The sequence below is a fragment of the Primulina eburnea genome, chromosome 2, assembly GCF_022965805.1.
Source record: "Primulina eburnea isolate SZY01 chromosome 2, ASM2296580v1, whole genome shotgun sequence".
NCBI classification, from domain to species: domain Eukaryota; kingdom Viridiplantae; phylum Streptophyta; class Magnoliopsida; order Lamiales; family Gesneriaceae; genus Primulina; species Primulina eburnea.
The window spans coordinates 37508564-37530822 of NC_133102.1; the positions used below are offsets into that span (position 1 = coordinate 37508564).

The 22259-nt window shown below is 36.2% G+C and overlaps 2 protein-coding genes across 11 annotated transcripts; one reads left to right on the forward strand and one right to left on the reverse strand.

The window, feature by feature from the left end:
* The first annotated feature begins 1131 nt into the window (after positions 1–1131).
* Positions 1132–3582, forward strand: LOC140823093 (serine/threonine-protein phosphatase PP1 isozyme 2-like). Of its 3 annotated transcripts, none has more exons than XM_073184223.1 (4): positions 1132–1440; positions 2133–2207; positions 2511–3070; positions 3147–3582. In XM_073184223.1, exons 1-4 carry the CDS (start codon positions 1236–1238, stop codon positions 3315–3317), a joined length of 1011 nt encoding a protein of 336 aa, XP_073040324.1. In that variant the 5' UTR covers positions 1132–1235; the 3' UTR covers positions 3318–3582. The 3 variants fall into 3 exon arrangements, with proteins under 3 accessions (XP_073040324.1, XP_073040325.1, XP_073040326.1); XM_073184225.1 differs by lacking the exon at positions 1132–1440 and adding an exon at positions 1447–2010; XM_073184224.1 differs by lacking the exon at positions 2133–2207 and having other exon boundaries at positions 1136–1440.
* A 622-nt stretch (positions 3583–4204) lies between these two features.
* Positions 4205–14859, reverse strand: LOC140823094 (uncharacterized). 8 transcript variants are annotated; one of them, XM_073184229.1, is made up of 15 exons: positions 14663–14859; positions 14482–14569; positions 14339–14385; positions 14069–14158; positions 13513–13566; positions 7895–7966; positions 7699–7767; positions 7464–7619; positions 7246–7372; positions 6582–6622; positions 5811–5900; positions 5626–5730; positions 4942–5106; positions 4608–4717; positions 4205–4528 (listed from the first exon to the last, which is right to left on the reverse strand). In XM_073184229.1, the coding sequence occupies exons 1-15, from the start codon at positions 14696–14698 to the stop codon at positions 4453–4455; spliced, it is 1326 nt and encodes a 441-aa protein (XP_073040330.1). In that variant the 5' UTR covers positions 14699–14859; the 3' UTR covers positions 4205–4452. The 8 variants fall into 8 exon arrangements, with proteins under 8 accessions (XP_073040330.1, XP_073040329.1, XP_073040328.1 ...); XM_073184228.1 differs by having other exon boundaries at positions 7895–7972; XM_073184227.1 differs by having other exon boundaries at positions 14339–14569.
* Between the last annotated feature and the right edge of the window lie 7400 nt (positions 14860–22259).

Genomic DNA, 22259 nt, shown 5'->3' on the forward strand with positions numbered 1-22259 from the left:
ACGCACACTAGGAAACTTCCCAGGGGGCCACTCATCCCAAAATTGCCCCAAGTCAAGCATGCTTAACTTTGGAGTTATTATGTGATGAGCTACAGAAAATAAGATGCACCTTCTTGATATGAGTAGTACATATCAAATCTTTTAAGTCCTCCTTCAACTGTACAGTCCATTACATTGAACAGTCTCAAGAATCCTTCTCATTCCGGTGTGGATCGGTTCATTCATGTTCCCTCAACCTAGAAGCTTGCCAGGAGCCGCTCATTGTCCGTGCGAATTCATGGCACCGGCGATCACCCCCCGCCCTCTTCGGCTCCGGGCCTCACATGCCCACCAGCTTCCGCTTGGTTCGTCCCCGAACCACACCGTACTCGGAGAGGTCGGCTCTGATACCATTTTGTCACGCTCCGAGCCCGGGCCTGCGCGTGCGTGGCTGCACAATGGGCCCCTATAGCAACTACTTTGTATTCGTCATCGCTTTACGAAAATGATTAACCCAAGTTGCGATAGAAGTCCATTGTAAGCCATTATAAACTCATTTTAAATCTTTTATTTTTAAGATGTGGGACAAGGATATCACACATTCAATCAAGTGAAAACTCATCAGATCTCTTCACAAAGGCACTTCCTACGTCAATATTCAGAAAGCACATATATAATATTGGGATGCGCAATCTACGAAATTTGTGAAGAATTGTTCGTGTCAACATGAGGGGGAGTTTACGTTACGACACTCTTTTTCCCTTCCTATGGTTTTTATCCCAATGGGTTTTTCCTAGTAAGGTTTTTAACGAGGCAGTATAAAAACACGTAATGAAAACAATCATTATGATCATCATCACAAGGGAGAGTGTTGAAAAATAATATATAAAATGTGTGTATTAAATATTTGAATGTTGAATATTTGAATGTTAAAAATATGAGTTGTAAATATTGAAAATTAGTGTGTGATGATGTATGTAATGATGAATTTATTTTTGGATTATTTGTAAAGATTTTCTATAAATAGATCTTTCATTTGTGAAAAAAAATCACTAGAGAGAAAAATATTATAAAGTGTGTTTGATAAATTACTTTTTCACAACATTTTTATCTTATTTTTTATTGTTATTTTTTTAAGTAGTTGTCTTGTTATTAAAGACCCTCGTCGAGGTTGCATCCTACATTGAAGAAACTAGATTTTATTTTTGGGGTTTGTTCGTTTCCGGTGTTTGGATTTGAAGGGTTGAAACCTAGAAATGGCGGCGGCGGCTAATGGGCAGGAAATAGAGCCCGCCGTTTTGGATGACATCATCAATCGCCTGTTGGAGTTTCGGAACGCCAGGACTGTGCGTCAGGTGCAGCTGTCGGAGAATGAGATCCGATCTTTATGTACCGTGTCGCGTGAAATCTTTCTCTCCCAACCCAATCTTCTTGAGCTCGAAGCCCCTATCAAGATTTGCGGTACGATATTAAAATTCTTTCTATCTCGTCTTCTTGAACGGTGCCTATGATATATTTAGCATTTTTGTTTGTTTGACCAGATGATGAGGTGATATGATTATGAGATTGGTTTGTTTGTCGTAGGGTGTGATCAATCTCCTGGGGGTGTGTCAAATTGTGAACTTTTTCTTAGGAAATTATTATTTTTTTTATTTTTTGATAGGACGAGGAATACTGGAGCTTCGTCTTTTGTAAGGATAATGTATGTAAATATTCAGGAGCTTCGTCTTTTGTAAGGATAATGTATGTAAATATTCAGTTCAGTTGGGACTGCTATTCAGAGTACTAATTATTGTGCAAAAATAAATTTGATGCATGGTGTGTTTTTCCGAATGCTTCTTTCTTTGTTTTGCTTACTTGCATATATGTATAGGAAAGTTTTTTGGTTTTAAGTCCGTCTGTATGATCAATCTATGTTCAATCAATATTTGATGAACATATTACTTCGCACATTATGTTACTGTGGAATCTGGGGTATATGGCAATCGGTGAACGGTGACAGCACGGCTATTGGAAAGTTTGTTCGTAGTGGTATGTCTTTTGCCCCTATTGGGTTTCTATAGTTTACTCACAAAGCAAAATAACTAGAAAAATTATCAGAATCTTGGTAGTTTTCATTATGATGGATGGCCTAAAAATTCTATCCCCTGCAGGAAAAAACTTTTACGTTTCCTCTATCCTTTCTCGGCAAGATTTGATATGTCCCACCTTGCTCCCCAGTTTAACAGGTCTTGCATTGCCCCTTATGCCTTCGCTGTGCCTTTAGCACTGAATCATGTTAGCTTTTTGTTGCACCTCAGCAAAGAAATCATTGATGGTTATGCATGAAGTTGTACAAGATTAGAGTAAGTTGGTCGCTTTAGAAATTTTGTTTGGATGTACTTAGTTGAGGATGGGAATAGAAAAGTATCATTTTGTGTTGATCAAAGGAACTTGTGATTCTCTGATGTTGTAGCTGTTTTTCTCTTGTTCTGTGGTTTTGCATGCACTTGTAAAGATAGTTTGATGGTATGAATTTTTTTGGATTCCAGGTGATATTCATGGACAATATGGAGATCTTTTAAGGCTTTTTGAATATGGGGGATTTCCTCCAGAGGCCAATTATTTGTTCTTAGGGGATTATGTCGATCGTGGGAAACAAAGTTTGGAAACAATCTGCCTGCTCCTTGCTTATAAAATAAAATATCCAGAGAATTTCTTTCTTTTACGAGGAAATCATGAGTGTGCCTCTATTAACAGGATATATGGATTCTATGATGAATGTAAACGCCGATTCAATGTTAAACTATGGAAAGTTTTTACCGACTGTTTCAACTGCCTTCCTGTGGCAGCTCTTGTAGATGAGAAAATACTTTGCATGCACGGTGGTCTTTCTCCAGACCTAACAAACTTGGATCAAATAAGGAATTTACTGCGTCCAACTGATGTTCCCGACACTGGTTTACTTTGTGATTTACTATGGTCCGATCCTTGTAGAGAAATTAGAGGTTGGGGGATGAACGATAGGGGAGTCTCGTACACATTTGGTCCCGATAAGGTGGCTGAATTTTTGTCACAACAAGATATGGATCTTGTTTGTCGTGCTCATCAGGTATTAGTTTTTCGATAGACTCATTTTTCATCCATAAGCTCGTATCTCTGAGTTAACCAGATAGTTTCTTGATCAGGTCGTAGAAGATGGATATGAATTTTTCGCGGAAAGGAAACTGGTGACCGTATTCTCTGCTCCAAACTATTGTGGGGAATTCGATAATGCTGGTGCTATGATGAGTGTCGACGAGAGTTTGATGTGCTCGTTTCAGATCCTTAAACCGACCGATAAGAAGCGGCTCTTGTGAAGAAGCAAGTTATGATGACTCTGAGCCATGGTTCGTTTATTTAGTTAATGATCTTTTCTGTGGGTGAATATCAAGAAATGTGTAATGAGGTGGAGATTCTATCCAAATATTGGAACGTCTCGAATTCGAATGAATTGCACATCTTTTTCAAGTGTTGTGTAGTGTAGTGAGGTGGAGATTCCATCTCCGTATTGGCCGCGAAACCACAAATATTCAACCAAAACGACAAATACACCTTATTTTCTAGGCTGCTGCTTTGTTTTTACCCTGCTGGATTGATATTTTCTGTGTCATTTTCCTAACGCTTTATTCCTTTTAGATATTTTCTGTCTTAAGTATGACATGATTTTACTAACTTTTAATGATATATAAATTTATCGAATAAGATTAATTTAGTAGCTGTATGATGGATTCACATTTTTTATGACTAGTGACTGTTATATATTTTTCACTTTTAATTAATATTTTACTTGAATGCATATATTATGATACACATTAAACCAAGTTTAATAAAAGTTAAAATTATCAATTTGCTTTATCAATTCAAACAAGCGGTACAATTTGAAAATCTTATCTTTTTATTTATTTTTCGAAAATAATTTAAATTACAATAAAAATTGAAAATGTTTCTTTTTTTTAAAATTTTTAGCACCTTGATTTGCCGCATTTCTTCCAATGTTCAGATAATCCCCGGCGTGTCATTATTAAATGCATAGTGAGTTAAAAGTGCAACAGAATGAACACGCGTATAATAAGTAAATTCATGAAAAAAGTTGAATATATTTGATTTCCATAAAAGTATAGCCGAAAATTGAATTTTTTTTTCCCTTGTCAAAGGGCCTCTCCCAACAGTCACCAACAAATAACTCAGGTAAAATACAAGGAGATCACAAGTAAATTCTCAAATTAATAGCTTTATTATGATACGTAAAAATAGAAAAACTACAAATTATAAAACTCAAAACTGCTGAAAATTTCTCTACATCTCTCTGTGATTTAAATAAATGTCATCAATGAAGTAAAAATGAATTCAAATATATTTTGTCAGAGATCATTTCCGACGACTAACAATGTCGAACCTTTTCTACAAAGCATTTTTATATGGTACACACATTAATTTTCCCACCTTCACCCTTCACTGCATGGTCACCGAGTCGTTTTGCTTTATCTTCATAAGTTGGTTTTCTATATTTCGCAAAACTGGTTTATATCTGTGAAATACTTAAAATCAGTGAACATCAACTTCTACGAAAACGAAAATGGGAGGGAAGAATAGGGAAGAAGGCATACAGGCGTGCAAGACCATTATATGCTTGTGTAGCTTGCTGAAGGCGCGCTGAGAGGTGCAAGACCTCAGCAGACAGAGCCTCAGCTCGGCTTTGCTCTGTGGTTAACTGCCCCTATAAACAAATAGAAAAGGAAGGATTCACATCATGAATGCAATTTATACGAGAAGGAATAATATTAATATTTAGATATAGTAACTGAATACAATTAAGTGGCATACACAATGTCAGGCAAATAAAGCAGCATTTGCCACGGTAAAAATAAATATAAATTCGTTCTAAGAATTTACTTATTGTCACTGTGCTGCTTTTTTCCAATAAGAATTTTTGGTACATACCTTGAGGGAATTAACTTCCTCTGAATACTGGTTGTCTTCTCTACTGGAATCAAAGTGGGCTTTCTTGGTAGCTTTATCATCCACTGTTTGTACACTGGTCAGTTCAGCCCGCAGCTTATTTAACATACCTCGGAGTTGCTCATTCTGCTGTAGGCTATCTTTCACCTGAGGCACACATTCATAACTGTGAGGTAATGGAAAAAATGTCCTATTAATAACAGAAATTGAGAAACATTTTCTGAACAAATCTACAATCATCTGGTTTCTCAAGAACCTATTATAATGTGCCAAAAAGACTTTGTTAAAGAACTCATAACAGTAACCGCATAAAAATAAATGATGAAGCCAATCTCAACATAATCTAATTTTTTTTTAAAAAGGCGTGAAGTTCTTTTCCACACATGGTATAGGAACACCATGCAACAGAACTTTCAGCAAAGAGTATTATTGTCCTTTGATATGGGATTGAAATGCGATCTCGTATTCAACCATTCACACCAAAAAATCGACTAATCATCCCAATGTAATTTTCTCCAGTCATTACAAACCTTTAATCTATTAAACATTCGATCACTTCATTCTTCGAAACAAAGAATGGAACAGTCTTCACTTCATACTAACTACAACATGAAGGGGCATGATAATAATATTAATTATTATGCATCATAGTTCACAACAAAGCACCTGATTCTCCCAGTGAGCCACTAATCCCATCGATTCTTGATACGCAGATGTGAGACTTGAATTTTCATCGAAGAGTCTCTCAATCTCTGAAGACTGGGAGTCAATCTATGAAAAATAAACAAATAAATATGAATCTCATTTCTTAATATTAAGAATTGAGTTGACAAGGAAAATTAAGGTGGTACCTCCATCAAAAGCTTTTGCCTGCTACTTTCCAACCTCTCAACCACTACCGCCATATCATGCAATTGCTTCTCAAGTTTATCCTTATCTCCCTGTGCTCCGATATAGTAAAATGGAATACTTGAGCATTAACGATAAATAAAAGGCAGCGTTAAGGGGAAAAACAATATAAATATTTTAACAATTAAAACCTACAATATAAAGATTATAGTTTTTCGAGTGCAGAAGGCATGCAATTGATTCGAGGGACAAGCGAAGGTTTAGTGGTGCATGCGCAAACCACAACCCACAGCTAACCCTTTATTGAAGGGTGTGCTTCGGCGCACCGTAGGGACTTGATTTGCGCTATAAGCATGCTTCTAGATATCATGTCACAGAGATCCTGGATTCGATAAGGTACATTTCTTTTTTTTTCTTCTTGCTTCAATCCAATGCTCTAGTTGTCCGGGTTGATCTTGATTTGAAATAGTAAGTATATTATAACTGAATACTTTTGTCAACGACTACCGCTCATAGTACCCATCCCTAGGGGGATTCGAATCCCCACTGTATCCTTGAAAAAGAGATCTCCTAAAGGACCTAAACCACTAGACAAAGGGCTAAATAGCTCAACAGACAATGCACTAGGAGCGCTGGTTCACCTTAGTGCATGTTGCGCATATAACAATCAGGCGAAAATTATTTTTTTTTACAGATTTTCTCTAATCCTCCACATGTTTCTTAGTATAATAGTATCAGCTACAACTAAAACATGATAAAAATTATAATCATACCACGGTAAATGCTCTATGGTTAGTCTTTTCTGTTGCTTCCTCTGCAACACATAATATAGAAACAAGTTAGATAAATCACATAGTTTATTGAAAAAATATATCCAAATAACCAGCTACGGAGCAATTAGTACCCACACACAGAAACAAAATAGCTGAACTTCTAAAATGTTTTAGTAATATATCTGGTTTCAAGCCAATACAATTATTAATATGAATCTATGGCTAGATTGTGATGTGAATCCAAACAGATAGGTAGGGTAGAATTTTGCTAAGAGTGATATCTAGCTTGGTTAGGGAAGGAGCAAGAATTGGGATATTTTCTATCTCTTGGGGCCATTTTCATTATTATGAGTTAGGTCAATAGTTTTGAAAAGACATCACCTTTAACAAAACTCTATTCTACCTAAACTATTAGCTCCATCCCCACCTACACACCCCCCCCCCCCCCGGATTCTCCTACACAGATCCTTCTAGAAACCCTAGATTGGTCCAGCACACTATCACCCCTAAGCCCAGGTCGTTACGGAACTCCCAAGATGAGGGCTGTTGATCCAACGCCAATATTAAATGGTTCAATTCAACTATGCTTTATTACTTGATGATAAACCAAATTAAACAGTCACTTTCAAAGAAAGATCGACCCTACAAAACCAATTAGTGATACCTGAGATTCTATTGGAGATAGATAGAAGTTTTTCTTCCAACTCTTGTTTTTGAATTGTAAGGGAGGATGTGCGTGCCTGCTCTTCCGATAAAATTTGATGCTCCTGCCGCCTCAATATCGACATTTGCTGTACATCTCAACAATATAATTAACTCCTGTGCCTTATGCTATAGAGTAATTCACAAAAGTAAAAAAGTCATGTTTGCAGAAAATTTGACCTCAAGCTGGGACTTCAAATCAGACAATTCCTTTTCAATGGATTGCATCTGATCAGTGGAAAATCCTCCAGCGGTGAAGCCTCGAGAAAAACCACTCATTGTTTGCTGTTGCAATGAATTAAGTTCTGCTCTTAATGCAGCTGCATCTTCTTCAGCCTAATGCAAGAGATTTCATGAGCATATAAGAGGATGGACGTAAGATATAATTTACTAATCATGGAAACTGTGAGCTAACACGGTACTGTTCTTCTTCTGCTTCCTTCATGCGCTTTTTCAGTGTGCGAATCTGCGCTGAAAGGTCCTCCTACGGGAGAACATGAGATTCTACAGTTACAGAGAACTGAAAAGGAAAAGAAAAAAATAAAGAAAGAAAGATGCATAGAAGAAGAAATTTTAAGCAAAACATTAAAATAATGGCAAGATTATATCACCCGTGCCACAACTGCAGCATCCTTTTCCATCGCAACATCCTTGAGAGCTTTCCTCAGTGAAGGTATAGTGTTCTGCTCCTGCAAAAAACACAATCATAAGAAAACAAATTGACTAACTTTCAACAGGAGAGTATACTCACCAACATACAAAGCCATGAAATAAGGTAGGCAGCACACTGGAAGGGACTTAGTTTAATCCATCTTTCCCTTAATTCCCTTGGGGTTGATAAAGTTGCAGGATGAGTTAGATTGTTAATCATTCACGGTCATGAACTATCAGAATAGACATTCTCTCCATAAATGTAGAAAAAAAATATATTCTTTAGGAGTAAAGTTTGAAAAGTATCTGTTACGTGCGTAGGATCGAGTAATGGGGCGAGTTACTGGCTGGTCGTTTGATTCGGAAACACCGCCTTTCTTTAGCGGTAACGTGGGAGAGATGAGCTCCTTAGAACCCGACGATCTCAGAATTATAAGATTGTTAGTGGCGAAAGCTGAATTAATTCTTATTACTTCACGTGCAATATAAACACAAGGAAGAAGACCAAATCCTAATCAAAATATTTGAAACAAAGATAGAAACCCTAAGAGATTACCCACACGGGATAATGTTCATTAAAAAATAAAAGATAAAACAGAACTAATCCCGCTTGTGTTTGCCATGAGTTAAACGCTTGTAGACCTTATCTGGCTGCGTAGATGGGTTTGGGCTGCGTGGCGTTGGGCTCCAAGCTGGTGAGCTAGGTTGTGGTGTGAGTGACATCAGTCCTGCCATTCAGATCGTGGTTGTCCTCAAACACTAAGGAAGAAAAATCAGTGGCGAATGTGCAGCATCCTCCCAAGAGGCATCCGCAGGAGAGAGACCGAGTCAATGGACCAAGATGCGACCACGACATGTCCGACACTACAGGACAGCTTGCGGGAGCGGACAAAAATCAGCCTCATCAATGGGTGGCAGTGTTAGTGAGAAGTCGCATTTACCACTGAATGGCTTTAGGCAAGAAACATGGAACAACTGATGAAGCTTGAAGGAGGCAGGTAGTTCGAGGCGATAGGCAGCAGAGCCAATACATTCAAAGATTTTGAAAGGGCCAAGATAGCGTGGCCCCAACTTCTTGTTCTTTCTTGCTTCCGAACTTATTTGACGATATGGCTGCAGACGCAGGAGGACATGATCTTCCACAACAAAAGCCACATCACGATGGGACATGTTGTACTTACGTTTCATGACGTTCTGTGCAAGCAATACATGATCCCGAAGATCTGCTAGTGTATTGTTGCTCTGTTGGAGCGCCAAGTTGACTGCGGTCTAGGCAATAGGCCACTATGCACAGAGCGTGTCACCCATAGACCACCTCGAAGGGCGTCGCACGTAAGGACAAGTGGAAGCCAGTATTGTAGCAGTATTCAGACCAAGACAACCATTTTTTGGGATCATCACCAGAGAAACAATGAAGATACATCTCGATTACCTTGTTAACTGCCTCCGTTAGACCATCGGATTGAATGTGATATGCTGAGCTAAAACACATCTTGGTGTCCCATAGGCGAACCAGACCAGAAGGCGCTAGTGAAAGTCGCACCTTATCATTGACCATGGATTCTGGCAACCCATAGTTATTTAAGGCACAAGACGCACCAAAGAGCACAAGTGTCCTGGAGCATGAGGCGCAAAAGCGAGGCGCAAGCCTTATCGAAGTAAAACGTACTAAACATACTAAGCATAAATTATTAGAATTCACATATTTAAGGTCAATTTTACTAAAGTTTATATACATACAAAAGATTAATTAACAAATATACAGTGTAATTTTTTAAAAGAAAATCAATTACTTAATCATTGATCATCTGTCTTTTTAAAGAAAACATTAGAAGAAAAATTGGATAGGTCTAGGAATTAAATTGCATTTAAAAAAAACGGAAAGAAAAAGAGTGGTTGTTAATATATTTAAGTGTTCATAAAATAAAGAAAAATAAAAAAAAAAAGAAAAAATTGAGACACATTACAAAAGATATTGGATGACAAGTTACATATCTCATCAGCCGTGTCATCCAAAAGCTCAACTGCTGCTACCTGGCCGTCCAAAACTAAATCCCAACATCTTCTAGCTGACCCTTGAAAAATTGAGACACGTTACATGGTTGAAGGAAAAAGACCCTTCTGGCCGCATGACTGATCCAAGAAAATCTGAATAATATTATCAAAAAATACCTGAGCAGGAAGAATCTGAAAATCATGAACTTGGGGGCTGCTGCATATAGAAGTATGAGTTGAGGATGGAGAGGTAATTGCTCACTTTTAATAAGAGAGCACTTCTAATAATTATATTCTAATAATTAGAAAGATATGGGCTTAATCTTATTGGGCTTTAGTTATGTTGACGTGGAAAAAAATTGGTCACAAACATCATAGAAGCGCGCTTTTTCTCGCCTCAAGAAAGTTTTGTGCCTTGCAAGAGGCGTGTGCCTGGGCTCGCCTCTTGCAAGGTCAGTGCCTGGGCGGTTACCCAGGCACGTAGGGTGCTCCTGGCTGCGCCTAGACGTCAAAAAACAGGTGAGCTACCGAGACGGCTGTATATGGAGGTGACAGGACCATAAAGTGGGCATATTTGGAGAAGCGGTAGACCATCACCAAGAGTAAGTATTTACCACGGGACGCAGGAAGGCCCTCTATAAAGTCCAAGGAGATATCGGCCCAAATTTGCTTTGGAATTGGCAAGGGTTGCAACAAGCCCGCCGGTTTCACGGACTCCGATTTGTTACCTTGGCAAGTGTTACAAGAAGCCACATAATCCAGCACCTGACGGAGTAATCCGGTCCAGAAAAAATATCGGTTGACGCGATGTAAAGTCTTCTGGTAGCCCTCATGGCAGGAGTCATGCACAGTGGAAATAATGAAAGCCGGAATCCTTGAAAAAGAGAATACCATCCTGTACTACCAATGAGTTCGAGTCCCCACTTGGTTGGATTGACTGGATTCACTGCTGGACATCGGCAGAAATAGCATGTTCCTCCTTAATCGAGTCCAACAGGTCACAAGTCGGTATTGTGAAGGCCGCAAGGGAGGGGAGCTCCTCAAACTGGCGTGGCGTGACAATGCATCCGCTACAATATTCGAATTCCCAGTCTTGTATTCCACACGAAAGTCGTAGCCAAACAATTTACTAATCCAACCCGGCCGTGGAGAAGTTGTAATCCGTTATTCCAACAAGAATTTGAGGCTGTAATGGTCGGTCAGGTCCACGAAGGAGTTGCCCCAAAAATATGTGAGCCAGTGCCGGACAACCTTTGCTAGACCGATCAGTTCCTCTTCATAAGCTGGCAGGTTATGGTGCCACTGCACCAAGGCGTGACCATAGTTATTTGGGGTGCAAGGCGCACTAAAGCGCTAGGATGTCTTGAGGCCTAAGGCGTTGTGTTTGGGTTAACCCAAGTGCAACGGGTGCGCTTGGCTGCTATCGCCTAGGCGCAGCTAGGCGTTCGCCTTTTATAACTATGGGCGTGAATGAAATAAGCGATGGGTTGTTCACCATGCGCGGCACCGCTCCTGACATCCGAAGCATCACATTCAACGATGATGGGGTTGAGAAATCAGGTAGAGCAAAAATTGGAGTGGACATGAAGGCCTCTTTCAGAGATTCAAAGGCCTTGGCAGCATCGGCAGTCAACATGAAGGAATTCTTATGCAAAAAAGAAATTCCGCACAAATTTGCTGAAACACCCGGTGAGCCCCATTGTGGCCATTTGGTAATGGCAACGATTTTGTTGTCGCCCACAACCACCTCATTCCGTGAAACCATGTGACCGAGATAGACCACTGCCGAGCCCCCAAATGAGCACTTCGAATGTTTTAGGAAAAGCCGCTGCTCGGAAAAAAGCGAGAAAATTTGAGAAAGATGGCTGAGATGTGTGTCCCACGTAGGCTATAGACCAGAATGTCGTCGAAGGACAAATTTAAGCAGAAAGGACCTGAAAATCGAGTTCATCAATGCCTGAAAAGTGGAGGGGGCGTTTATGAGTCCAGACGGCATAACAAGGAACTCGATATGCCCATGATGAGTGCGAAACACGGTAAGAGGCACGCTCTTAGAGTCCATAAGAATTTGATAAAACCCAACGGATAGATCTAGTTTGGAAAAATAGCAGGCGTCATGCAATTCGTCCAACAATTCATCAATGACATGTATGGGAAATTTGTCCTTGATTGTTTTTGCGTTGATGGACCTGTAGTCGACACATAATCACCAAGAATCATCCAATTTTTTGACCGAGACTACTGGCGAGGAAAAAGGGGAAGTGCTCTGGCGTATAAACCCTTGTTTCAGTATTATTCATCCTTCTAAGCATGTGGGTAGCGATATGGAAGGACTACAATTGGATCCGTACCTGGTTCTAAAATGATTCGGTGGCAGAACCCATGTTGAGGGGGCAAGCCTTGGGTTCCTTGAACAATATCACCATAAAGAATGTATAGTTATTTCTCATCAGAAAATTGGGACTCTTCCTCATTTTCTAACTGTCCTCGAGTGGGGCTGCAGCAGCCTCTCACTTTTCTTTCCTACTAGTCTAATCAAGGAGCCGATGCCATAGGACGAAATATTATAGATCAATAACCCAAATTGTCGAGAAATAAGTCCCCAATATATAAGTAGTCCCCCTTAAATTAGCAAAATTACAATTTTACTTCCTATTCTTTTCACTTTCACCTTGGATGGTAAGAGGTTTGGGATCACAATTCACAGTCCAACTTAAGCCATAAGCACTGTTTTTGACCAAGGGTCCCTCTCAAACCTATCCTAAAAAGGAAGCTCCTTTGATAACCGAATAAATAAAAGTGCTCTTGCGAAATAGAGAAGGTTCGGTATTTTCACAGACAACTTCAATCAAATGGAATCAGAAAAAATACAATTTTCCAGTTCTTCCCCAATCAAATCTGATCAGTTATCACAGTTGCAGTACATAAGATTTAAGATGATGCTTGATGAATTGTGAAATTTTAATTTATCTGAAAATTTAGCTTCTCAAAAATTTAGATCAAAGTTGGCGTCTCCAAAACATAAGGAATAAACACAAGTTAACAGGACATCTTTCAAAAGCTGAAGACCAATACGGAGCAGCTTAAATTATTGTCAATTGAAAAAGATGCTTTATTGGCAACAAATATTTATTTCTTTCATCTTTGTAGCTCAGGGGAAGGAGCTTGACAACGGCTATCTTAATTATTAACTAAGTCTAAATTACCAGCACTCAAACCTCAGGTAATGATCCATTGTTAAAATTGGTGTTTAAAGTCAACAACTAAATTTTGTTAAATTGGGGGTCACCAAGCAAAGAACGAGAATAATACACAAAAAAAGACATACAATTTTAAGCTCGAATTTCCGTAAGCTAAACTCATTCAAGAGTAGCTAGCATAGAGATAGCATCAGTTTCTTTTTTCCAACTTCACTCAATTCATTAGCCTAAGAGTGAATTTTGAATTGGTTTCTCACCACAAGACAGAATCAAGATAGTTACTCAATTCTAGAAATTTAATTGTTTCCCACTTCTGCTGTCATGAATGCACAATGCAGGTTCCATAAAACAAACTTTACATACTAAATCGGTACAACAATTACCAAATCATGTAGCCGCTTCTGCATAGTGGTGTTCTCAGCCACCTTCATCTCAAGCTGACCAGAAGAATGCAAAACACAAATTTCAATATGATAAAACATTCCACAAGAGGAAATGGTAATCGATCATAGTCACACCAGCTAAGAGCCTGATTGGCTCTACTTATAAGTTAATCAAGGCATCTTACACAAGCAGCTAATAAAAACATTCATAAATGATTTTATATTTACATTATTATTCAAAAAGTAAGATAATACGGACGTTTCAAAATCATATAAATTTAATTCAAAATAACCAACATCACGAAATAAATAATCATCTTGATTTCCGAAATTATTATTGAATCACTCTTCTCTCACTGATTTTTCCTCTCCCATTCACATTATTTATTCCTCTTCCATTCGATTATTTTCCTTTCTGTATGACTTATTAACTAAGCCTTTTAAAAACTTAGTTTTACAAAAAAATTCAAATTAAGTATTTAACATAAGTTTTGCAAAACATGCGTTAGCTTGGTCTAATACCACTTGAATTCATAATACTCATTGACTACCATACCGATGAGCCCAGTTTTCTGTTAGCTTCCTCAAGTTCAGCATTCTTTCGTTGCATTTCTTTCAATTGTGATACTAAACCGCTGATATCACTCTGCATTAAGATTGAAACTAGAACTCAAAGAACATTCACATTACACATAAACGAACAACTCATTAATTTATGGAGCAAGATATCTAATTTTCTAAAAATAGTTATTTAAAAGTTAAATTTAAAAATGAGTAAACGCACGAAATACTTCAGCTAAAAAAGAGGAAATTCATGGTTAGGTACCTCCGTGAGCCGATTTGCACTATCCGATTTTTTAATCCTCATGCCATCTACAAATCCCCCAAAGAAAAAACTAAAAACAACTAAATTATGAAAACACATTGGAAAACAAAAAACAAAAAAACAAAAACAAGAGAATTTAACACCGTTAATGGTTTCAGGTTCGGTGAGATCAGATCCAGAGGAAGCTTTATAAATTCTTTCTGCAGCTCTTTTTTGCCGAATCTCTTCCAACTGAAGAATCGTAAGCAATCCATGTAAAGCCAAACAACAACAACAACAACAACAACAATACACGCATATACATCTAATTTGAGAGTTGATTACCGTTCGTCTTCCGAGAGATGCATGACGAGCATCCATTTCTTCTCAACAAAATTGAATTAGGAAATGGAGAGAGATTTGATTACAGTCAGTCGCCCTTCGGTTTCCGGGAGGAACACACGAAATCTCCCAAAATTCTTGCGTGCGTCCTCGATTCGACGCTATTTTAGCAAATAATATATGTAAATCTTGTCTTTGAACATTTAAAAATGTTACCCATAAATTTAATTACTAAAACTAACAGTAAATACAATGTAATATTGTGAATTGTCGTTAATAAATTAATAATTTATTATTTTAAATATGTCGAAAAATATATTTAAAATGTGTGTATTGAATATTTGAATGTTGAAGATAAGAGTTGTAAATATTGAAAATTAGTGTGTGATGATGTAGGTAATGATGTATTTTATTTTTAAATTATTTGTAAAGATTTCCTATAAATAGATCTCTCATTTGTGAAGAAAATCACAATTGAGTAGAGAGAAAAATATTATAAAGTGTGTAGTTTGGTAAATTTTGAGAGTTTGAGATTTTTACTTTTTACCATAAATTTTTACTTTTTCACAACACGTTATCAGCACGAATCTCTAAAAGTCCTCCATCCTTTTCCAAGCTCCAAACAGAAGAAAAAGATAACAAAAGTAATAATATTTATTTTACTGTTATTTATTTATTGTGTATATATTTAATATAATATAATGTTATTATTAATAATAAAAATAAATTTTACAAAAACTTGTTATAAATCCTGAGAGGATGTTAAGACGACATCCCACACCCCCGGTAAGGGATACGTCAAGTATAAAAGCCTGTAAGGTTTTCAAACAAAATAAATTATAACACTTCATTATAATAATGTGATATGATATACATAATTCTTTAAACATGTCTAATATTATATACATCATATTATTACCATTAAATTATACAAATACATACATTATTTTTTTGTACACCAACGGTCATAAACGGTAACAAAACGGCTAGTTTTTGCCCTATAAATATGATCTCACAAACTCTTTCAATCACTCCAACTTTCTCTTCTTCTCTAAAAATTATTCTTCATTAAAATTTTCGAAGAAAAAAGAAGATGGCTTTCTCAAGGTTATTTTTAATTATTTTGGTTATCATACTCACGAGTCTTTTATTTATCGGAGAATATCCTCCTCGTGTGTTTTATTTATTTTTACAAATGTTTGTACTTGTTGTTTATCCATTACTTTGTATTGCAATATTCATTAACTAATAAAATGCATCGTAATTTTTTAGTACCACCATGTCAAATTTAACAAAGCTCGAATTTGTTGCGCTCGACATCACGTGGAAAAATTATATGCCATGGACTCTCGATGTAGAAATGCATCTTGAGTCATTGGGTCTAAGTGAGACAATAAAAGAAAATGGCATATCGATATCACAAGAAAAGGCAAAAGCTATTATATTTTTGCGTCGACATCTCGACGAGGGATTGAAATGTGAATATTTAATTGAAAAAGATCCCATGACTTTGTGGAAAGGATTGAAAGAAAGATTTGAACATATAAGGGAAGTTATACTTCCGACCGCCCATGATAATGGAATATGTTAAGATTCCAAGATTTTAAGAAAGTCAGTGATTACAATTCAGCGATGTATCGAATAATCTCGCAGCTAAAGTTTTGTGGACATGAGGTCACAGACTCGGAAATGCTTGAAAAAACATTTTCCACGTTTCATGCATCAAATATTACTCTACAACAACAATATAGAGTACGTGGATTTGCGAGATATTCTGAACTCATCGCCTGCCTTCTTGTGGCGGAAAAGAACAACGAGCTATTAATGAGAATTCATCAGTCCCGACCCACTGGATCAACAGCATTTCAGAAGTAAATGTTGTAAGTAAAAATGAATTTAAACCTCGAAACCAAAATCAAATTCAAAGACAAGATTTTGGTCGAGGTCGAGGTCGTGGACCGTGGAATTGGCCGTTGTCGTGTTCGAGGCCGTGGTTTTGAAAACAATAGAGATAGTTATTTTTATAACTCATCTCAAAAGAGCGTCCCAAACCATCCACAGAAAAGGCATCATGAGAATACAAGTGTTGATGAGAATCACTCAAAAAGATATGAAAGTTCTTGTTTCAGATGTGGTACTCCAGGACATTGGTCCCGTATTTGTCGAGCCCCTGAGCATCTTTGTAAACTTTATAAAGAATCATTAAAGGGGAAAGAAAAGGAGACCAACTTCACTGAACGTAGTGACCGTTTGAGTGATTCAACTCATTTTGATGCTGGTGATTTTATGAATGATTTCTCTGGAAATGATCAATATGTTGGTGGGATAGAAATGAACAATATTGATGCTGCAGATTTTCTCAATGATTTCTCTGAAAATGAACAATATAATGGTAGAATATAAATGTTCAATAATTTATTTTTCATGTATTCATGTAATAATGTTTTATTGTACAATTATGATATGTGTTATATATTGTCAGTAATTTTATTTCATTGCATATTTTTTTGAAGTTCAAATATGAAAAATGCTATGAGCAAAGCTGAAGTTTGCATACCCGATAGTGGTACAACGCACACTATCCTCCGAGATAAAAGATATTTCTTGGAACTAAAACCAACAAAAACAACGGTGAATACAATATCAGGTCATGTAGACTTGATTAAAGGATGTGGTAAAGCACAATTTTTGTTACCTAGTGGTACAAAATTTTTTATCCATGATGCTTTATATTCACCACAATCGAAAAAAAATTTGTTGAGTTTTAATGATATATATTCCCATGGGTTTGATACTCAAACAATGAATGAAAGGAATGAGAAATATATGTGTCTTATCACATATAAATCAGGAAAAAAATATGTGATTGAAAAACTACCAATGCTCCATACTGGATTGCATTATACACATATAAGTCCCATAGAATCAAACATGGTAGTTGATAATTCTTCAATATTAACAAATTGGCATGACCGATTGGGACATCCTGGTTCAACAATGATGCGAAGAATCATAGAAAATGCACATGGTCATCCACTGAAAGACCAGAAGATCTTTCAGAATAATAAGTTTCAATGTAAAGCATGTTCTCTTGGAAAACTTATTATAAGACCATCACCAGTCAAAATCCAAACTGAATCACCAATGTTTCTTAAACGTATTCAGGGAGATATTTGTGGATCAATCCATCCACCATGTGGACCATTCAGATATTTTATGGTATTGATTGATGCCTCCAGCAGATGGTCACATGTATGTTTATTGTCAACTCGAAATGTTGCATTTGCAAGATTACTTGCTCAAATAATAAAATTGAGGAATCAATTTCCCGATTATACAATCAAGAAAATTAGACTTGATAATGCTGGTGAATTTACTTCCCAAACTTTCAATGATTATTGTATGTCTATGGGAATCATTGTTGAGCATCATGTTACTCATGTACATACACAGAATGGATTGACTGAATCATTGATTAAACATCTGCAAATGATTGCTAGACCAATGATTATGAAAACAAAGCTCCCTATTTCTATATGGGGACATGCAATTTTACATGCTGCTTCATTAATTCGCATCAGACCAAGTGCATATCATAAATACTCCCCATTGCAGCTTGCATTTGGTAAAGAACCAGACATTTCTCATTTGAGATTTTTTGGATGTATGGTGTATGTGCCTATTGCACTACCGCAACGAAAGAAAACGGGACCTCAAAGAAAGGTTGAAATTTATATCGGTTATGATAGTCCATCAATCATTCGATATCTTGAACCTCAGACAGGCGACGTGTTCACAGCACGTTTTCCTGATTGTCATTTTAATGAGGAAATCTTCCCAATGTTAGGGAGAGAACAAAAACATACCGAAAAGGAAATTACATGGTATGTATCATCATTGTTACATCCGGATCCAACAAACACAACAATGTGAAAAAGATGTACAACAAATTGTGCACTTGCAAAAAATAGCAAATCAAATACCAGATGCATTTACAGATGCAAAAGGGGTAACTAAATCATATATACATGCTGTAAATGCTCCTGCTCGAATTGAAATTCCAAATAAACAAATTGAACAAAGTCATGATGTCATAAAACGCCTGAAGCGTGGAAGGCCAGTCGGTTTCAAGGATAAAAATCCTCGAAAAAGAAAATTCATAGAGAAACACGATGATCACAAAATAGAGAATGATGTTCCTGAAGAAACACATGATGATCACAAAATAGAGAATGGTGTTCCTGAAGAAACACATGATGAAAATGTTCTGTCAGAACCACAAACTGACGAGAATCATGAAATCTCTATCAATTATATTAATACTGAAAAAATATGGAACCGAAAAGATATAGAAGAAATCGATGATATATTTTCTTATAATGTGGCAATCGACATCATAAATGATAATGGAGATCATGAATCAAAATCTTTTGGTGAATGTAAAAATCGGCAAGATTGGATAAAATGGAAAGAAGCCATCCATGTTGAATTAGATTCGCTAAATAAACGTAATGTTTTTGGACCTATAGTCCTTACACCTGAAGGTGTAAAACCTGTTGGATACAAATGAGTTTTTATTCGAAAGCGAAATGAGAAAAATGAAATAGTAAGATATAAAGCTCGACTTGTTGCACAAGATTTTTCTCAAAGGCCTGGAATTGATTATGAAGAAATGTATTCTCCCGTGCTGGATGCAATTACGTTTCGGTATTTGATTAGCTTGGCGGTATCTGAAAATATAGAAATGCGTCTTATGGATGTTGTTACAGCTTACTTATATGGATCACTTGATAGTAATATATATATATATATATATATATATATATATATATATATATATATATATATATATATATATATATATGAAAATCCCTGAAGGATTTAAGATGTCTGAAGCACAAAGTTCAAAACCCAGAGAATGTTATTCTGTAAAATTACAAAGATTATTATATGGGTTAAAGCAATCCGGTCGAATGTGGTATAATCGACTAAGTGATCACTTGATGAAAAAAGGATATGTAAATAATTCAATATGCCCTTGTGTTTTCATTAAGAAAACAACATCCGGATGCGTAATTATTGTTGTATATGTTGATGATTTAAACATCATTGGAACGAATAAGGAAATTCAAGAAGTTTTGTCATACTTGAAGAAATAATTTGAAATGAAGTATCTTGGAAAAACCAAGTATTGTCTGGGTTTACAAATTGAACAAAAAGAATGTGGAATGTTTGTTCACCAGACAAATTATACAGAAAAGATCCTTAGACGTTTTAATATGGATAAATCAAATCCTTTAAGTACTCCAATGGTTGTTAGATCATTAAACATAGAAATGGATCCATTCCGACCATGTGAAGAAGATGAAGATATTCTTGGTCCAGAAGTACCATATCTAAGTGCTATCGGTGCCCTTATGTATCTTACAAATTGTACAAGGCCTGATATATCTTTTGTCAGTAAATTTGTTGGCAAGATTTAGCACATATCCAACAAAGAGACACTGGAACGGAATTAAACATATATTCCGTTATCTACGAGGAACGACAGACTTGGGACTTTTGTATTCAAAAGATGCTAATCCAAGTATAATTGGTTATGCCGATGCTGGATACTTATCTGATCCACACAAGGACACGTTCCCAAACTGGATATGTATTTTACTCGTGGAGGCACTGCAATTTCTTGGCGTTCACAAAAACAAACTGCTCGTAACAACTTCATACAAATCATGCCGAGATTATTGCACTACATGAAGCAAGTCGTGAATGTGTGTGGTTAAAATCAATGACCCAACATATTCAAATCTCATGCCGAGATTATTGTACTACATGAAGCAAGTCGTGAATGTGCGTGGTTAAAATCAATGACCCAACATATTCAAATCTCATGCAGATTATCATTCGACGAGAAGCCTGTGATACTATATGAAGATAATGCTGCATGTGTTGCTCAAATGAAAGAGGGATACATAAAAAGCGACAGAACTAAACATATTCCTCCTAAGTTCTTCGCATTCACCAAGGAGCTAGAGAAGAATAAATGTATTGATATTCGTCACATTCAATCAAGTGAAAACTCATCAGATCTTTTCACAAAGGCACTTCCTACGACAATATTCAAAAAGCACATATATAATATTGGGATGCGCAATCTACGAAATTTGTGAAAAATTGTTCATGTCAACATCAAGGGAGTTTACGTGACTGCACTCTTTTTCCCTTACTATGGTTTTTATCCCAATGGGTTTTTCCTAGTAAGGTTTTTAACGAGGCAGTATAAAAACACGTAATGAAGACAATCATTATGATCATCATCACAAGGGGGAGTGTTGAAAAATATATTTAAAATGTGTGTATAGAATATTTGAATGTTGAATATTTGAATGTTGAAAATAAGAGTTGTAAATATTGAAAATTAGTATGTGATGATGTAGGTAATGATGTATTTTATTTTTGGATTATTTGTAAAAATTTCTTATAAATAGATCTCTCATTTGTGAAGAAAATCACAATTGAGTAAAGAGAAAAATATTATAAAGTGTGTAGTTTGGTAAATTTTGAGAGTTTGAGATTTTTTACTTTTTACCATAAATTTTTACTTTTCACAACAAAATATTATTTTTTTTTATTCTGAAAAATAAACCAAATATTCTTGTTTTATTGAACATGTCCTCCAAATTTTATACTAGAGACATCTATTTCACCAATTTTTTTCCATCGAAAATTAGCTAACATTAGCCAATGAAGATTTTTAACATTTTCTTTGATTCTTTTAACGGCCTCAATATGTTTATTATTTCAAAATAAATGATTTTTTTAAGTTTATCATATAAAATAATAGAATCTTCATTAAATGTTTTTACGAAATATATAATTTAAATTATCTAAAAATCTCTTTAAGTGAATTTTATATGTTATAATACTAATTAACTTATCGAAATTGGGAATTTCTGCTCTGAAAATAGCTATTAACAAAAGAAATGATGGAAGCTTCAACCGCAGTGCTGTAGATGGCGTTGACCACGTTGGATGCATATGTTTGGAAGATAATATTTGTCTACCTAATACCAATGTTGAATTGTTGTCATGATTTTCTCTTGAACAACCAACCAATCATTCTGCCACAAAAGCCCAATAGATCCTGTTAATATTGGTAAATCTATCTAATGACACGGCTTCGTCGATTTTACATACATGGGCACTGCCTGAATCCATTTGTGCCACGTGTAAATAAAATTAGTTTTTTAAAAAATGATTTTTAAAGCAAAAATAACGTACACAATCTCAATTATGGTTACTTTTTTGATTTCTATGATCAACACAAGTCAATATTTAGAGTCTCCCAAATCTTTTTTGTCAACCATTTCCCCCGTCTAAAGGTCAAAATTTTCGAAATCAAAGCTTCCCCCATTTCCTTGAGCCAAATCCTCTCCATCTTTTAGGTTCTGTATTTATTTGCAGTGCGGTTGTCTTGTATTGTAACAAAGATATTATATGAAACCTTGAAAAATCATTTTTCTTGCATCAGCGTATTTTATAAGATAATACATTCATGTAATATTTATTTGAATATTTGTTCCAGCTTTTGTTGCTTACA